This window comes from Podarcis gaigeae (assembly GCF_964106915.1).
Source record: "Podarcis gaigeae genome assembly, chromosome: 7".
Lineage (NCBI taxonomy): Eukaryota > Metazoa > Chordata > Lepidosauria > Squamata > Lacertidae > Podarcis > Podarcis gaigeae.
The window spans coordinates 63,817,309-63,834,738 of record NC_139683.1 but is presented as its reverse complement, the minus strand read 5'-3'; the positions used below and the strand labels follow the sequence as shown (position 1 = coordinate 63,834,738).

Here is a 17,430-nt window from a genome sequence, read left to right as displayed (position 1 = left end):
AAGGTGACGTGCAAGTATTCCAATGACTTTGGCTTAGATATGCATCATAGGCGATCAAGCTATAATTATTTTCTGATGCAAGGAGAAAAGACAACTGAAAATGACAACTGAATTTCATGTACGAATGAGGCCTTTGAAGGTATACAACACCTTTGTTTCCAATCTTCCAGTCCACTTTCAGCTGCTGCATTTCAGGCTACCACTGGATGTACATTATTAACAATTGCAAGTTAAGCCAAAGAGATCAACATGACTTTAAATTAGGAAATTAACATACTTTTAGTTTCAAGTCAAACTTACTGAGGTTAATAATGGAATTGATCCTAGTTGGAGGGTTCCCTTCTGAGCAAAATGCAGAGCTGAATTTATCGCTAGTCATTTCTTTAAACAGGTAAGACATCAATAAGAGTTCAAAAAGGGAAAAAGGCACAAGACTAAAAAACAAACTGAATTAATGTTTTTACTGTCATTTTAGAACTTATTCTTTTGTATACAATCAAATATGGGAACAGAAGAGCACAATTCCACTGTACAGGTTGTAAGTTGTTGCCCAAAGACATGTTCATGAAAGTCAAACCTTGTATCCAGCTTTATCTAAGAAATTCAATGCATTTTTCTATCCATGATTGGGTTTCAAATGGTGGAAGAGTCCCTACAATTATAATGGCCTGGTCTGCATGACACGCCAAGCCAAATTATAGCTTAATGGGACTGGAGGAACATGCAGGCTCCTGGAGAGGAGCTTACAGACTCTTTGCTCCTCCTGCATCTTTTTCACTCACATATTGCGCTCAGCTAGGCTTAGCTTATTGTCTGAACCAAGCCTTGTGGGTAAGCTTTCTTCCTGCCAACTCAAACTATGGCCAAGAACATACCTGCCCGTGGGGTGTGTGTGTGTGCTACAAGTTACTTTCTAGGAGCCTGCCTGTTCCACTGCTCCTAGTAAGCCATATTTTGACTTAAGAGTGTCATGCAAACCAGGCCAATGGTGAGGACCAATTTGCAACCATTTGAACTAGGCATTCAAAAGTTACCCAACTTGCTATATTCACCAGATCTGCTGACCAAGTCAAACTACTAACAATTTATACAGATGTACAGTTATATTGCAATCAAAAAAGGGGGTGATGAATGCCAAAGTGAGCACACAATTCATATTTCACAAGTGCAGCTGCTGTAGAAATCCCTTATTTGACACATATATAAGAACATTTGGGATCTCAGACTCAGTGTGCGCTTTATGTCAAACAGCAGCAGCAATATTGTAAAAAAACAAACACTATACTGCTAAAAGCAGTTACACCGGCTTGTGCCTTTAGAATACTAGCTACACAAAAATGCGACTCAGTGCTTCATGAGAGGTTCCAACATGCGTACCAAAAAGGAGCTGCATACATGTAGCAAAGAATATGATAGATGTCTCTGAGTAACAGATAGGAAAATGCATAAAGACCTTCTTTTATGACAGGATACAATCAGAACAGGGTAGGAAACGACACATTTGCATTTCTGACGACGTCAGAAACAAAAGGTGTGCAGATGACAGATCAGCATAATGAAGAGACTCTAAAGGCACATTTCAGATAGCACAATGATTCTTAATTGTTTCTTTAAAAGGAATAAGAAGTGCATTGTAAGCAGTGTTCTCTGAACACAGCCAAATGCTTATAGTCCAAATGTTTTTCATAGTATTCTCCTCAGTCGATATGGCTTCTCAGCACAACTCCCAATTCAAGCAAAAACAAAAGGGAGGGGGTTGGATGGCTGGGTTAATAAAGGCTGACTGTACTAACAGTATTTACTCATCAGATCCTACTGATCTCTTCTGCGCCCTCTTCCGGGGCAGCCGTCTTGGGGAAGCTTTGTCTGAAGGAAAAGAAGAAGAAAGGTTACTCAATGGGATAAGTTAAATGAAATATTTTGGGGGCCAGGGGGAGAAAATTATTTTCTAATTTATTCCCTCAAAGAACGATCATGCAAAAGGCAGATCTGAGAAGCATCTTATATACATTCTTCAGTTATGGACATGCAACTAGTAGCCTATTAATAAAGATGTTCCTAAAACAATGCAGGATCAAAGCATTCAATCTCAGCTCTGTGATGACAATGGGTGGCTTGAGCAAGAGTATTTTGCTCTATTTCAGTTTCTAAATATAGAACAGGTGTGTATCTGTTCTAAGGATGAAGGAAACATCATGCCCTCTAGGCTCAAGGACAGCCAAATCAAAAACTAATCTTTACATTCACAAGCTCAAGTTTCAGTATCTGTAGAATTCTAAATCATACAAAGTAGAAAGAATGCTAAGTATTCAGGCAGTAAATCCCCCAAAAGGTAACGATATCAGTCTCTTATGGGCAAACAAAAAGAGAACTATGGCACCTTACACTAACATTTTAGCAAAAGCCACAATAAGTAATAAGCCACAATAAATGTGTTAATCTTCAATATTTAATTAGTATTCAGTTTTCTAGATGGTTTACAAGTAATTGGCTGATTAGTTGTGGTGACTGAATTTTGCACACTGATTCGAACCACCTTTTGGTCTTGATTGCATACAGACAACCTTAATGGGGCAAAGCAGAAGTGAATGAATGTAATTGTGGGGTTCCAACTCTAGACCTAGTAGCCTTACATCTTTTCTCAGCTCCCTGGCCATCCTCTAAACCTCCCTTGCTTCTCTAATGAATTCCTATCTATTCGCACAGCCCCTTCCACGTATACAACCTTTGTTTTGTCTGAGTCCTACTTTCCCCTGGGCTCATTTCTTGAACTCGATGTCTCCACCATCTATTGTTTTCTCACATTCCCGTTTTTCAGGCCTCTGCCCACTTTGCAACATTTCCTCTAGCTAGTTTCTTGTTGAGCCTCCCTCTGCCCCCTTCCCTCACCCCCATAGCAGGCAGCCCTTCTGCACTTTAAGTAGTATAACGTTTCTTTTTTTTATATATATAAAAAAGATCCCCTTCTCCATCTAGCTAGCTTGGCTCGGTTCCCTGTCACCTTTATCCTCTAAGCCTCATTCTTCAGACATTTTGGTTCTGCTTCTCAGTCAGCTCCCTACTCTGCAATCTTTCTTGAGCATCCTTCTTTCTCAGCAATCCGTCACCTATCTTCCCAGAATATAGCCTGTCCCTGTGTGGACTTTTATTTCCCATGCACACTTGCAACTTCCTTGGCACTCACAGAGGTTGGCCTAACGTTTTAGCTCCTACAGCAGCTGGATATTGCACTCCACCACATCAACTCAGTCAATGTCAGAGGCTTCACTGCCACAAACACAGTACAATATATATTAGTAACTATTTGCCCCTTTATCAGTTAAAGCATCATGATCATGAAGTCCAAGCAAGCAGCAATCTTAATGTATTTTAAAAGCCCTCTAATGTGTTAATACTTATTTTCTATGCAAATTGCTGTTTAGCATCAATAGTTAGTATCCTATGCTATGGAACAAGTGATGTGACAATTAAACTTTTCTATCACGTGTTCTGAAAATTGTTGGTGGTCTATTTTGTTTCTGGCAATCTGAAGAATGTAGCCACGGTTTCCTTTGGGAAATCAGGCATGTAAAGTAGATGACATCCCAGTAAGTGCAGATACCACTGAGTTCTGGTGACTGAACCATGTTAACAGTGTAACTGAGTTAGTATCTGAACATCTGCTCCCCCAAGATATGCAACAGTAAATGTACCAAGTGGGATTAACTCCAGATTTCTGTTGCATCTTCAAGATACTGGTGAAATCCTCCAAACCTTATCACTTTAACACCACATGCAATTATGTGAAGTGTACCAACTAAGCAGAAATGGGTTCAATGTATAAGAACCTAATTAGTGCACAATATACATTTCAGAAGCCTCAACCCAATAAAGTGTCTCACCTCTTCTACTTTGCACTGAAGCCACAGGAAAAGCAAAACAGAAGAGATAGTAAAGATATTAGAAAAGTCCACAAGCATTTAAAAGATCTAAGAACATATTTGGACTAATTTTTGAAATCAGAAGTCACCAAAATGTACAGCTAAAGCTCCACAGCTCCCAACCCAACAAAAAACCCTGTACACTAGTCACAGAATTACAGTTTTGTCCTCACCTAATGCTGTATAGATTCAGCAAGTATGCTTTTAACCAGTATAAGAAACAGTCAGTGATTTCACTATTGACTTCACCACTGATTTTAATATTATTGAATACTATTATCTTCTTCAAATTCATATGTTTTCTCAATTTTTGGTTGGAGTCTCATTGAAGTTTATAAAACAATCTAATAGTAAAGGAATAATTCTTTCTGGAAATAATTTCAAGTGAATCTGGCAGAGTAAAAAAAGGAACATTTAGAACAATCCCTTTTCTAAACAGAGGCAGGCATATTCAACACTGCCGTTAACATTGTTCCCCCAGATGTTGTGGACTACAACTCCCATATTTCTGACCACTGACATTCTGACTAGTGCTGATGGGAGTTGGAATCCAAACATCTGGAAGATATTGGTTATCCTTTTATAAGAAATTCATTAATGGACCAACAACCTATGGTAATATGGATACTTACTTATCTGGTTTAAAGTTTCTTGAGGAATCCAACTCATGTCAACATCATTCTGATTCGACGTCCCCATCTCTACTTTTTGAGCTGGTCTTTTTCTCTGGAAACATTAAGCACAAGATTTAATAAGGGAAAGAACTCCACTTAAGCCATTCAACTTGCAGCATGTTTTTGTGATCACAACAGCGGTTAACTTCAAACCCAAAGCTGCTGTCTTTACATTCTAGCAGCAGTTCTAATATATGGTGGCATGAGCATCAATAATTTCTTAAAACAGTGTGCATATTTTACAAATATTTAAAGGTAAAAATCCTAATTTGTGATAAATCTCAACATAACACAGATAATTTCAACTTAATTGATTGAATCAGTATTAGGGTGAGCCATAATCTATGAACCATTTTTGAAGTTATATTCCTGTATTCGTGGCAAATATAGTTGGTTAAGCCAAGTCAGTATGAAAAACGCATGTTGGGAGGATCAAATATAGGTCTGACATGTGGAACTCTTGCAAGACGTCAATCATCACATGCTGTGCTTGTATCTGATCTTTTTGATGAAATGAAAAATGGCACTTTAGCCACTTTTCACTCTCAACTATGGCTACGATTTGCTTATGTAGTCTTCTATTACAGCAACTCAACATCTGATCACATTTTACAACATTCTGTTTATAAGGAAGTGTGTGCAGATGCAATCCAGTTACCTCCAGGTGCAAAGAGAATACCACTGCATGAAAAAAATCATTTAGATAAACAGGAATTGGCCTACGGTCTCTAAAGCAAATATTAGCTACACTTCTACTGCATGGTAGTTTGATCGTTGTGTAAAATTGCCTTGGATTAAGGCTTGCCTCAAGGAAAGCAATGTTCTAATATATGACATGATCTTTCCTTCCAGGTAGCCTATAGCAGTGTGTACAGGTTTCAGTCACCAGCCCACCCACATATTAAAGAGAGCCAGTTAGTTTAACACAGTGTCTTGAGACCACAGTCTGGGTCCAGAGTAGCATCTATAACCGGAAAGATGACCTGCAGAATTTCTTACCTTCCTAGATTCCAACAGCTGGTGTAGACCAACAATGACAAGCAGGCTAAGTCCACCAAGGAACATATACATAAAAATCCTTGTTTAGAAAAAGGAGAAGAGAGGTCTAGTAAGCTTTCATTTCTTTAAATAGAAGAAAGCTAAACAAATCATCCCTGAATACCTTTACCAGATTAAGTAGACAGTTGCTGTCCTAAAAATGAACACACACTCATATACCCATCCCAACATCAACCCCAACTATACTTTGTAGAACACTTTATGAAGGACTCATCTCTTGATAAGGAGGAGTTAGATTAACCAACCAAGGGACACCAGTTTCAACTCAATAACTTTGGTGGGACAGCTAAGTTCTCATCTAGATAAATTCTCCCCACCCCAAGCCAAGATGACAAAAAGAAATTAAGAATGATCCAAATTACTGCTAAATCTTAAATCCTGCAAATAAAACATGTACCTAATGGAGCTATGTGTGGGAAACAAAAAAATCCTCGTCTTTCATAGCACTGCAAAGCACTTATGAGTTACTACTCTAAAATCAACAAAGGAGATAATATAGACCTGCCTCGGTGTTGAGATCAGCAGAAGATGCCTTGCTGGTTACAGCATGGTGCTGATAATGCCAAGGTTGCATGTTCAATCCCTGTGCGGGACAGCTGCATATTCCTGCATTGCAGAGGGTTCAACTAGATGATCCTCAGGGATCCTTCCAACTCTATGATTCTATTAGAAGTTAGTGGGATGGTGGTGCTTGAGAGAGCATTTTCTTTGGTGCCTTCTAGATTGTGCCTTATCCTCTGAGGTTTGCCCACCCTCATTACTATACATGTTTTGTTTTTAGGTCAAGACATACCTTCCACAGGCCCTTGGGGGTGGAAGATGCTACACAGTTTAATTTAAGATTAACAGTAGATAACCTGTTCTAGGACTGCATGATGAAGGGGGGCAATAAAAGCCTATGAAAGAATTAATAAATAAATAGGTTATTGAAATTAAGTCTTACGTTTCACCATCTAATCCATCTTCCTTTTCAATAATGGTAACAGTCTGGTTGAAAACAGCATCTTGAAAGAAGTTTCCCTAAAATGAAAAATTCAGCAACGTTAAAGGCTGCCCAAGATAACAGATTCAAGCCAGTATGTGGCAGTAATGTTAATACAGTGGAACCTTGGTTATTGAATGGCTTAGTTGACAAACAAATCGGCTCCAAAAATCTGAAAACCCCTAAGTAACTGTTCCGGTTTTTGAATGCTTTTCAGAAGCCAAACGTCTGATGCGGCTGTCGGCTATTGTTTCCGGGGCGCCTGCACCAATCGGAAGAAACACATTGGTTTTCAAACGTTTCGGGAGTCGAACGCACTTCCAGAACGGATTAAGTTCAAGAACCAAGGTTTCACTGTATATACCTCCAGGGATGAACTGCTTCTCAACGCTTCGTTCTTGTCTATAATTTCCACTCACATTGCAAATCACAATAATCAGAAAGCTAGCTTACAGGACTCAGTGTCTTGTAGGCCTCAGGTTGTCAACACACATTTTCAAAGCTTTACTAGGAGAAAATGTCCACAACAAAGGGATGAAAAGCGACCACTCAAAGTGGAGTTTGTCTAGAACCTTTGAAAAGGACAAATAAAGTTACATTTGGAGATTGATGAAGCTTTTTACCTGGGTTTGGCAAGGTGAGGGGAGAGAGAGGAGGCGGCAAAATCATAAAGATAGTATATGTTGACCAAAACAACAAGAACAAAAAAGACCAACTCAGATTCAAAGAGTGTCAGAACATTCAGATATTGAGGAGTGTATAATGTTGTTGTGAAGAGTTACAAAAAGTAAAGGCAGTGTTTTAAAAAGCAAGACTGCACCTGTTCAAATCAGGGTCCAAGACATGAACTCTAAGGTCTCCTTCCAAAACCACTCATCACAAACCTTAGACTATCATATTGGAATACTATCAAGGATTTGGCTATACAAGAACTTGCACAATAGATACCCAAGCCTAAGCAAGATAAAAATGGCACACTTGGATAAACATCACTTAATACTCCTGGATAACATCAGCAAATGCCTAGTTTAACACTAAGGAAACCTTGCCAAGCTTCCAGGCTGTCACTCACATTTTGGTCTTTGTAGTTCAGATTGATAACCAGTCCAAAGGGGCGACCACCCATAGGCTCTGCAGGAATGAAGGAGTATTCAAATGTGGCCTGTCTCTGTGGTGGAACAACCGTGTTCAGAGGAAGAGCAGTGAAATTCTGAATGAAAAACTGGTAATCTTGAGGGTACCGGAATGAAGCATCTAGAGACTCCACAATGAAGTCTTCTGTACCCTTGTTAGTAAAGCCAACTAAAAACTTCACAATGTTGTTTGCTGGAAAATCTAGGAGGAAATTAGAAAACTGGTTAAGCTGAAATTGTGTGCACAACTCAAAACTTGCATAATGTTGCACTATAATTAGACTAAACTGGTCTGAGGTAAAAAGGAGGCCATTTTTTACCTTCTCCTTTTACAAACAAGATGGTTGTATCAGCGCTAGGGGATGCTTTCGGTTCTCCCGATAGATCTTCTTCCTCTTTCTCTTCTGTCTAATACAAGAGAATGTTTTTGAAAAGCCTATGACGAACAGTGAAGCAATGAATATCTGAAGTAGGACCACTATTGCAAAATCCCATTTCCATGCAAAAACATTAATGTTGCAATAAATATTTGGAATTTCTTGAAAACAATTATTAAGAGCACAATCCTTTGTGTGTCTGTTTGGAAGCAAGTCCCACAAGAAAGCAAAAACCCCATGTGCTGCCTATGTCTAAAAGGGCTCCTTTGGAAGGATGTTTGCTTGCAAGCCGGATTCATGTTTCTTTCCGTTTAGTTGAGAGAAGCAGAAAGAAGTGCAACCACTCAATGCAACATGACTGCTTAGACTTGGGTTCTCCATCTTTGTCCATGACAATTATGTATTTTTTCATGTTGTGAGCTGCCTTGAGTATGGTGTGAAATATGGAAGTGCGACATACAAATAAAATTATGTATGCATGTATTATGTACTCCAGGAATGGAGAGGGAAGAGGGTGGGGAAGGTGAACAAATCAGAGGTGAGCAACTTACCTTTTGTAAATATAGTAGGTATCAGAAAGCTAATGTTCATATTATCATGTAACAAGAGGAGGCCAATACACAACCTTACAAAACAGCTACCAAAACACCAAAATAGGTGCTTGTACACCAAACCACAACTAAGAACAGCCAGCTGCATGAAAAGCAGAAGTGGTCAAATGTACAAAGTATAGAAAAGCTTAGATTTACTAAGTAAATTATCAAATACACATTTGATAATTGTGTCTAGGCAGTGATATTATACATAATCAAAACCAGCCTTCTGCTGTTGTAATATTCACTAGGATTGGTGTACTGATGGCAATACAGCCATCAGTAAGATTTGCATACAACTTGGTGGCAGTAATACAAACTGTGGCCATCAAGCATTGTACAGTGGTGCCTCGCAAGACGGAAAATCTGCTAGACGAAAGGGTTTTCCGTTTTGGAGGAGCTTCGCAAAACGAATTTCCCTATGGGCTTGCTTCGCAAGACGAAAATGTCTTGCGAGTTCCTGCGAGGTTTTTCCCCCTCCCCCCCTTTTCTAAGCCGCTAAGCCGCTTATCAGCTGATCCACTAAGCCGCTAATAGCGCTAATCTGCTAAGCCGACAATGGGCTTGCTTCGCAAGACGAAAAAACCGCTAGACGAAGAGAATCGCGGAACGGATTCTTTTCGTCTTGCGAGGCACCACTCTACTTCCCTTTGGGGCTTTTGATATACAAGAGGGAACCATTCTGGAGGAGGGAGACCTGTAGTGGCAGGCTTAGGAAAGAGAACACCATAAGCCTAATGCAGTTATTTCAAAGTGTGACTCTTCCCTCCACAACTGCCCATGTGGTCATTCCAACCACTCAAAAAATATTCCCCTCCCCAATATACTGCTGCATTTCTATCCCTGCTACACATTTTTTTGACCAGCAGTACAGCTCCTTGGGTTTAGCAAAGGTCCATTTTTACTATATCCTACTTACAGTTGGAGCAACTCAGGCATTATGATTTGTGGATGTTCACTATGGCAGTTAACAGGGCCAGCCCAATTTCTCAGCGTGGCAGCCTAAGGGCAGCTTGGAGGAGCAGTAGAACTGGCCTCCAAGGAGCATGCCACCTGTCCCCCTCTTCCCAGCCTCCTTTCCATCCCACCCCCTGTGAGTGGGCTATGGCAGGTATGCAGATGAGGAGAGAGAGGAGTGGCATTTTATGCTTTACCTCAAGAGCAAAACATCCTGGGTAGACTCTGACAATTGAGTACTCTTGGTAACAGGTTATCTGCTGTAAAAATTGTAATAATGGACAACATAAGCTTGTGAAACAGAAACAAATACTTGTAGATGTACCAATTCTGTGGGTTCATCTTCTTCAACTTCAGCTTCATCATCTTCATCTTCAACGACTGTATCTTCAATAGCTTCTTCATCTTCTGTGGCATCTTGGGCAGCCACCAGCAAACTAGAACCTAGAGACAAGGTAAATGAAAAATTATTTTAAATGTAGGCAAAGTTATTCTCGTGTTTAACTTTGTTTATGAAAGCTTTCATTACACTTACTAAGTTATCAGTTTAGATAAGTTGTGAGTTGCATTCATGTCTCTAGTGAAAAGCATCACTAGAAGTTCAGTGTAAGAAGATCCAGAGTTTACTCTGATATTTATAAAGCAGTTGTCAATATTAATTTTCAATACCACCTAATATTGCACTAGGCACCATACAGATTAGAAACGTAAAGGCCAATGACAGTGGCTTAAATCCTACCAAAATACATTATAGAAGGGACAGAAATAATTAAAATAAAGATTTCCTCACAAAGGTCTTTTAAAAAAAACTATTATTGCAAACACACAGAAGTCATCGCAAGACTAACACCCTGAACAGAACTTTAAAGTATGGGCATGTTAATTCAGCTAAAAAGTAGCAAGTATCTACTTGGCAAGGAAAAGGACCTCTAGTGAGCAGGTTAGGATCATGCAGAATATTTTCTACCTCACAGTGGGGTATATCTTAGCAGAAGCTACAACTGAAGTTGCACTATGGCAAGCTAGCAACTTTGATTTATTAAGGTTAAGAACTCTGGAATGTGGAGGTATGCTAGTTTGTATCAGCCCACACCAAGTTACACAATCACAGCCCATAAAGAGCTATTTGCTAAAATAGAGCATGACAATGCATGAAAGAGCTTGAAATAAAGGATTTTAGGACACCTCCTCCAAATGTATGGCAAAAGCAACCCCTCTTTTTTTGGTCACGGGGAAGACTCCAAATAAAATTTCCCTTCCTTTCAGAATGTTACAAAAGGAAAGGTCTTAGTGCCATCAAGCAACCACAGCTCAAAAGTTTCATTACAACTCAGTTCAAGTGACTTCAAGAGAGGTTAAGATCAACATACTGGTTTAATTTAGCTGTCTGTTGAGCAGAAGCGTTAAACTAAATCTCTTAAATTGTGATAGTAGACTTTCATCACTAGGATTCTTTAGTGATTTCCTTGAAATGTTCATTATGCTAAAAGCACTATGGCAGACCACACAAACTTTTCCAAGCAGTAGCATGCTTTCAAGATTTCATGATCTCTCCTATATATTTGAGAAAGAATGATGATGTGGCATTATAGTGGAGAGGAGGGAGTGTAGTCAACATCTGTTATCGCAGCCAGGAACTAACTACCAAGAACTGAGAAGTGTAATTTTCCAGTTATCTTAAACTACTAATGCTGAAAGAGAGCTACCCTGAATTTATCTAAATATTTTGAATGGGGGACAAAAGTGGAAATGCACAGCAATTAATTTGTGGAACCAGCTCTCAATCAGAACACTTTGCTAAAAACACTAAGCACATGCTACTGCAACTGCATAAATTCTCTCCCATTCAACAAGGAATGTAGGTACTGTATTTGACTTTGTTCCAGAACAAAGAACACTAACTAGAGGTTCAAGAAAACTGAATTGGAGCCAAGAGAAGAGACATGCAAAATCTCCAGAAGAGCTATGTTATAACTGATTAGGTCACAAAACCAAAGAGAAAACACACATGTATCTATGACATTGTACAGTGGTGCCCCGCAAGACGAACGCCTCGCAAGACGGAAAACCCGCTAGACGAAAGGGTTTTCCGTTTTGGAGGCGCTTCGCAAAACGAATTTCCCTATGGGCTTGCTTTGCAAGACGAAAATGTCTTGCGAGTTTCTGCGGGTTTTCCCCCCTTCCCCCCCCTTTCCTAAGCCCTAAGCCGCTTATCAGCTGATCCGCTGATAAGCGGCTTATCAGCGGATCCGCTAATAAGCGGCTTATCAGCGGATCCGCTAATAAGCGGCTTATCAGCGGATCCGCTAAAAGCCGCTAAACCGCTAATAGTGCTAATCTGCTAAGCTGTCAATGGGCTTGCTTCGCAAGACGAAAAAACCGCTATACGAAGAGCCTCACGGAACGGATTAATTTCGTCTTGCGAGGCACCACTGTACAAGAAAAAATGGTAATACAAAATCACTGCAAATGAAATTAAAAGAGTGCTAGTTTTAATCTGAAACTAATAAGCCTATGCCAGTAAGCCCAAATGATATCTGTGTTGTTACTATGAGAAGGGTCATCCATAAAACTATAAGGATCTTTCCAATTGAGGCAAATATAATTCAAAGTGTAAAGTGATGCACAATGAGGCAACCCCCCACCCTTTCAAATGAACACTGGTGGGGTCTGAACTAGCAGTTACTAAGAAGGAAACATATTGGGTCTGTGGTGGACAGCTCAATGAAAATGCTGACCCAATGTATGACAGCTGTGGAAGGTACTTGGCATGTGAGGGACCACTGGGGAAATAAATGAAAATAACTGGCAGCATTGTAATGTGGCATTATACATTACAGTGCTACCTCGGGTTACATACGCTTCAGGTTACAGACTCCGCTAACCCAGAAATATTACCTTGGGTTAAGAACTTTGCTTCAGGATGAGAACAGAAATTGTGCTCTGGCGGCACGGCAGCAGCAGGACGCCCCATTAGCTAAAGTGGTGCTTCAGGGTAAGAACAGTTTCAGGTTAAGAACGGACCTCCGGAACGAATTAAGTACTTAACCCGAGGTACCACTGTATATGTGTGGAATCAATCTACCCCCTCCCCCAGTTCTGATATGCAAGTTCATGCTGTTTTAAGGTGGATTCACCTTGTGGTTAATGCACAAGGCATATATCAGAATGCATATATATGCACAAGGCATATATATCACCCATCCTTTATGGTATCTGCATATAATACCAGCAATGTTTTATTTCATGTTTGAGCTTTATAATTTATGTGATTTTTGTTCCAGAATGTTTAACAATTCAAATACACAACATTTCTGGATTTATGTTTTAAATGGAAATAATGCCAGTGGTCTGCCAGAAGTAGGCTTCGTGCTGGGAGGTTTGAAGAGACAAGTGTTACTGGCAAATACAGCATGCCTTTTAAACACATAACCCTCACCTAGACCTCCAGCTGTGTTACCGCACCCTGTATAATTAACCTTGGAAAGCACGTGCAATATTTTCTGTGAAGTATACCTACCCCATAACCTTGATCACACCTGCATATCAATAATTGCCCTACATAAGATCACAAACTTGTATTCTACACTAGCTGCCCCTGTATTCTTTCGTTTTGTACTCTACAACCCCAACCACAAACATTGTTTCAAAATCGAAAACAATCTACATTTACACCATCTGGTTGAGTTTAGAATATGTTGATTAATTACTTAATTAAACATTAATTGAACTCATTTGCTGGTATGATACACAAAATCAAATCTATGCTGGTCTCAATTTATACTGACAAGCTTCTTGAGCAAGGCCCTCCCAAAAAATACTTGACTTTGGCTTGTACTGCTGCAGAAACATCCAAGAAATTGCAAGTAATTTGTATGATAATGCAATTTAAATGCTGTTATTGGATTTACTCAGCAAAAACATGAAGGTCTCAACCCTGACCATGGACAACCACAGGGATATGTTCTAAGTTGTCAAATAAACTCAGGAAAGTAATTTGATTCAATTCATACAGTTCAGCAGACCTCTACCAGTTCAGACACCCAACTTTTGAGATCAGTAATCTCCAAGCTCTCCACAATTTTATTAGCTGTGAAATCACTACTCAACAGAACCCAACAGATTTGGGAAAAACTGTCTTCAGTTACAGACTCCCAAGGTTCCTTCAAGGAAACTTGGCTGAGCCCCTATGAATCCGGCACAAGTTTCCTCTGGGCACGAGTTTGCACTTTCTTTCCCATTCAAAGCAAGGATCTCAAAGCTGCAGCTTGTACACTAGTGCAACAAGTTGATCACGAGAACCTGAAATGTTATGATGCTTCCGTGTGAGTTGCCTGCACTTCAACTCTCCCTCTTTTAAAGGGAACAAGAGAAACTGGTTTCCCGATAGGTGTCCATTTGGCAAAGGTTGCCAAAGCGTACCGAGCTTTTCGGCTCGCACGTCTCCAGGTGGGGTCAGAGGCCGAACCTGAACAATGTGCTGAAAGCAAGAGGAACTATGTGTGATTTTCCTCTCTTTCTTCCCCTTCAGCAGCAGCCAGAAGGAATCACAGCTGCACCGAAGGAGACACATGAGCAACGTGCTTCATTCCCACCGAAGGTAGAGTTTGCAGGGTGAAAAAGCGAAAATCCTCGCACAACCTCGGGCTGCTGACACGTGTCAGCTTTCGAGTCCCTCAAAAAGGAGGTTAACGAGAAATGTAGAAGTAAACGAAGCTACGACCAGCCAGCACCATGTGGCTGTCGGAGGTCTGGACTGACACGTCAGCCTAGCGAATAGGGGAGGGGGGAGAGAGCAGAGGAAACGGAGCCCCCCGCCCCACTCAGAAGCCTCCGCCCCCGCCTTTCAGAATTCACCAGCCGAAACGGCACGCGCGAAGCCGCCTCACGCGCTGCTTCCATTTCAAAAAAGCACAGCAACGTTCCTCCCCACCCCGGCCCCTCAACCGCCGCCTCGCGTACGCGCGCGAGGCGGAGATATAGCGGAGCCCCCGCTCGTTCTCTGTCGGTCCGCCTCACCTGGGCCGCTGCGGGCGCCGCCCAGAAGCAAGGCGGCGGGGAAAGCCAGGAGCACGAGCAGCAGCAGTTGGGGAACGGACCTCCTCATGGTAGCGGGCCGACTAAACGCCCTCGGCGGCAGTTACTACTTTTTCCTGCCGCGACGCAATGGCGAAAGGAGCTCATCCGGCCCAGGTCCCGCCCACCGTAACCCCGCGGCGCCCTCACGTCACCGCCCTGTCACGCAAGGCCCGCGGACTCCGCCCCTCTCCTGCCCCGCCCCCTCCCCACCGCCCAGCTTTGCGCGGAGGACGTGTCTTCCCCTGGAAGGAGGAAGGAGGGGCACGTGACTGCAACTTGGCTGGTTTCAAGCGCGCATGCTCCGCGCGACCAACAGCTCCTTTTCCTCGTCAGACTTGCTTTCCAGAGCGCAGGCGCGAAAACTTTTTACCGCGTGGAGCGCCTCAACCACGGGCTCTCTGGAGCGCATGCGTGGAATCCTATAGCTCGCTACAGACGAGCGGAATCGTGCAGTACCTTTGACTACATGCGGACGCTAGCGTGTCTCGTTGCGTGTCAGTACGAAAGGGATAAGGGCCTCAACCGGCGACCTTTTTAAGACACTGCCGTGGAATTGCCTCTTTCAAGATCCGCAATAATCAAAACCATTGTTCTTCCGCAACGTTTTGATACGCGATGCCCCGATGACACAATGCATTGGATGTATACACCCCAAAATAATATTTGGAAGATTCCCTCCCACGCAAAAAAATAAATAAAAAATCATGCTCCTTAGGGTTTCAGTCGTGGATCTTTCCCAGCAACCACATTAGCAATGGCAAAGGATGGATTTTGGGATTAAGCAAGACTCATGGCCCCTGCTTGGTTCGATTGCAGTAATACTTTTAATTGGTTGATCACAGTTACAGGTTTCTTTGTCCGTTCTCTACTCCCACTGTTTCACTTGAGCAGTCTTAAAAAAGAGAGACCCGTGACCCCTGTCAGCATTTAAATTTCCCTGTTGTGGAGGTGAGCAATGCATATGGGACAAGCAGGAAAACAAACTCCTTCCAGTCTCGGGAGTGAGATAATGGGGTTGCTCCAGTGGGTGCCCCTTTACCTCAAAGAAGCTCCCATATGAGCAGGAAAGAGATCCCCCCCTTTCCCCCCAGTAAACCGAGTGTTTTATTACACCCGGGAATGAGGAAAATATCCACTACTGCCATCACACAATCCTCTTCAGTATGACAGGACACAGAAGCATCTCCCCCACTCCACACACATGCCTCTTACGAAGTGAGAATCCCTTAAACAGGTTGTGGGGCTCAGACTATTATTATTATTATTATGGCAACAAAGTATCTTCCTTGTTTTCACATTGGCCCATTTTAGAAAAGATTGCCTTTTAAAACAACCCCAAACCAACATTGGCATACTCTGTCCGGCTGCTTCTGAAATTAGAGTAAAGTACAGTGGTACCTCGCAAGACGAAATTAATTCGTTCTGCAAGTTTTTTCGTCTTGCGAAGCACGGATTTTGGAAAAGCTTCAAAAATCACCAAAGTCTTCAAAAACCTCAAAAAAGGCTACCACACCGCGTGCTATGAGTTGCTCCTCGAAGTCAAGTCGCAACTGCACCCCCTGAATGCACGGTTTCAAGAAAAAGGAAACAAACTTGCAAGATGTTCCGTCTTGCGAAGCAAGCCCATAGGGAAATCCATCTTGTGAAGCAACTCAAAAAACGAAAAACTCTTTCGTCTTGCGAGTTTTTCGTCTTACGTGGCATTCGTCTTGCGAGGTACCACTGTATAGTAAAATGACAAGGGTTTTTTCAGAAGTAGTACGGAGAGTTGCATTCTTCAACCTTTAATCTTTGTCTTACAAATTGGTCCGGTCAGGAACCAATCACTAAAATTTTGCATGGTTTCCCAACAAGTCCCTGGAAAGGTATTACTCGCAGGGGTGCAGACTTGGGCCCCAGGTTATTATGGGTGCCTCAGACAGCATCTCTGTGCTCTTGCGATGCCTTGAACATGACTTCTGGTGTTTTGTGAGGCACCAAAAGTTGCGTCGGCAACCCTGCAGTGCACCCAAAACAACAAAAATTGTGGGTGCTTGGAGATGGCGCCCTTGATAACTCATAAGAAGCTGAAGACTATTTCAAATGCATTCCTGAACAAGTACCACACACATTGTTGTGGGATAAAAATTCAGTGGGGCAACTAAATAGAGCTTCCCAACCAGAGGTCCCTGAAATGCAAGCAGTGGATTAAGTGTGCACACAATTGCAGCTTTAGAGTACTTACTTGGGGGTGGTCCTGTTTAACTTGAATGGGTCTGACTTTTGCAATTGCAAACTCGATTGCAAAACCTTTTTAGTGAACTGTAAGCTCTAGGAGCCTTTTTTGGCTGAAGACTGGGCTTTTAAAATCTTTAAATAAATAAATAACTGCACAGTACTTGCCTCAACCCCAATTGGGTGTAAATTCTGTTGAACTCAGTGAATCATTCCTCTGTGTATGCATAAGATTACATTTCAGTAAATGCATTACTTGTTTTTCTAACTAGGTATTATTTCTAGCACTGGAACTTATTGGACAGCAGAATCTATGTGGATATAATACTGCATATTGGGAAGCAGATCTTGGTGTCTGGGAAGTAGAAGGTGTAAAACTTCAATGTACTTGGGTAGGCTAAGAATCAGAAATTTTGGGATCAAACAAGGTTAAGTATCTCAA

General features: G+C 41.6%; 1 protein-coding gene across 2 annotated transcripts; it reads right to left on the bottom strand.

The window, feature by feature from the left end:
* Window positions 1-449: 449 nt before the first annotated feature.
* On the bottom strand, window positions 450-15,113 carry SSR1 (signal sequence receptor subunit 1). 2 transcript variants are annotated; one of them, XM_083747424.1, is made up of 9 exons: window positions 14,715-15,113; window positions 10,021-10,139; window positions 8,089-8,176; window positions 7,708-7,970; window positions 6,597-6,673; window positions 5,594-5,672; window positions 4,553-4,646; window positions 3,882-3,896; window positions 450-1,866 (listed from the first exon to the last, which is right to left on the bottom strand). In XM_083747424.1, exons 1-9 carry the CDS (start codon window positions 14,800-14,802, stop codon window positions 1,799-1,801), a joined length of 891 nt encoding a protein of 296 aa, XP_083603550.1. In that variant the 5' UTR covers window positions 14,803-15,113; the 3' UTR covers window positions 450-1,798. The 2 variants fall into 2 exon arrangements, with proteins under 2 accessions (XP_083603550.1, XP_083603551.1); XM_083747425.1 differs by lacking the exon at window positions 3,882-3,896.
* Window positions 15,114-17,430: the final 2,317 nt, after the last annotated feature.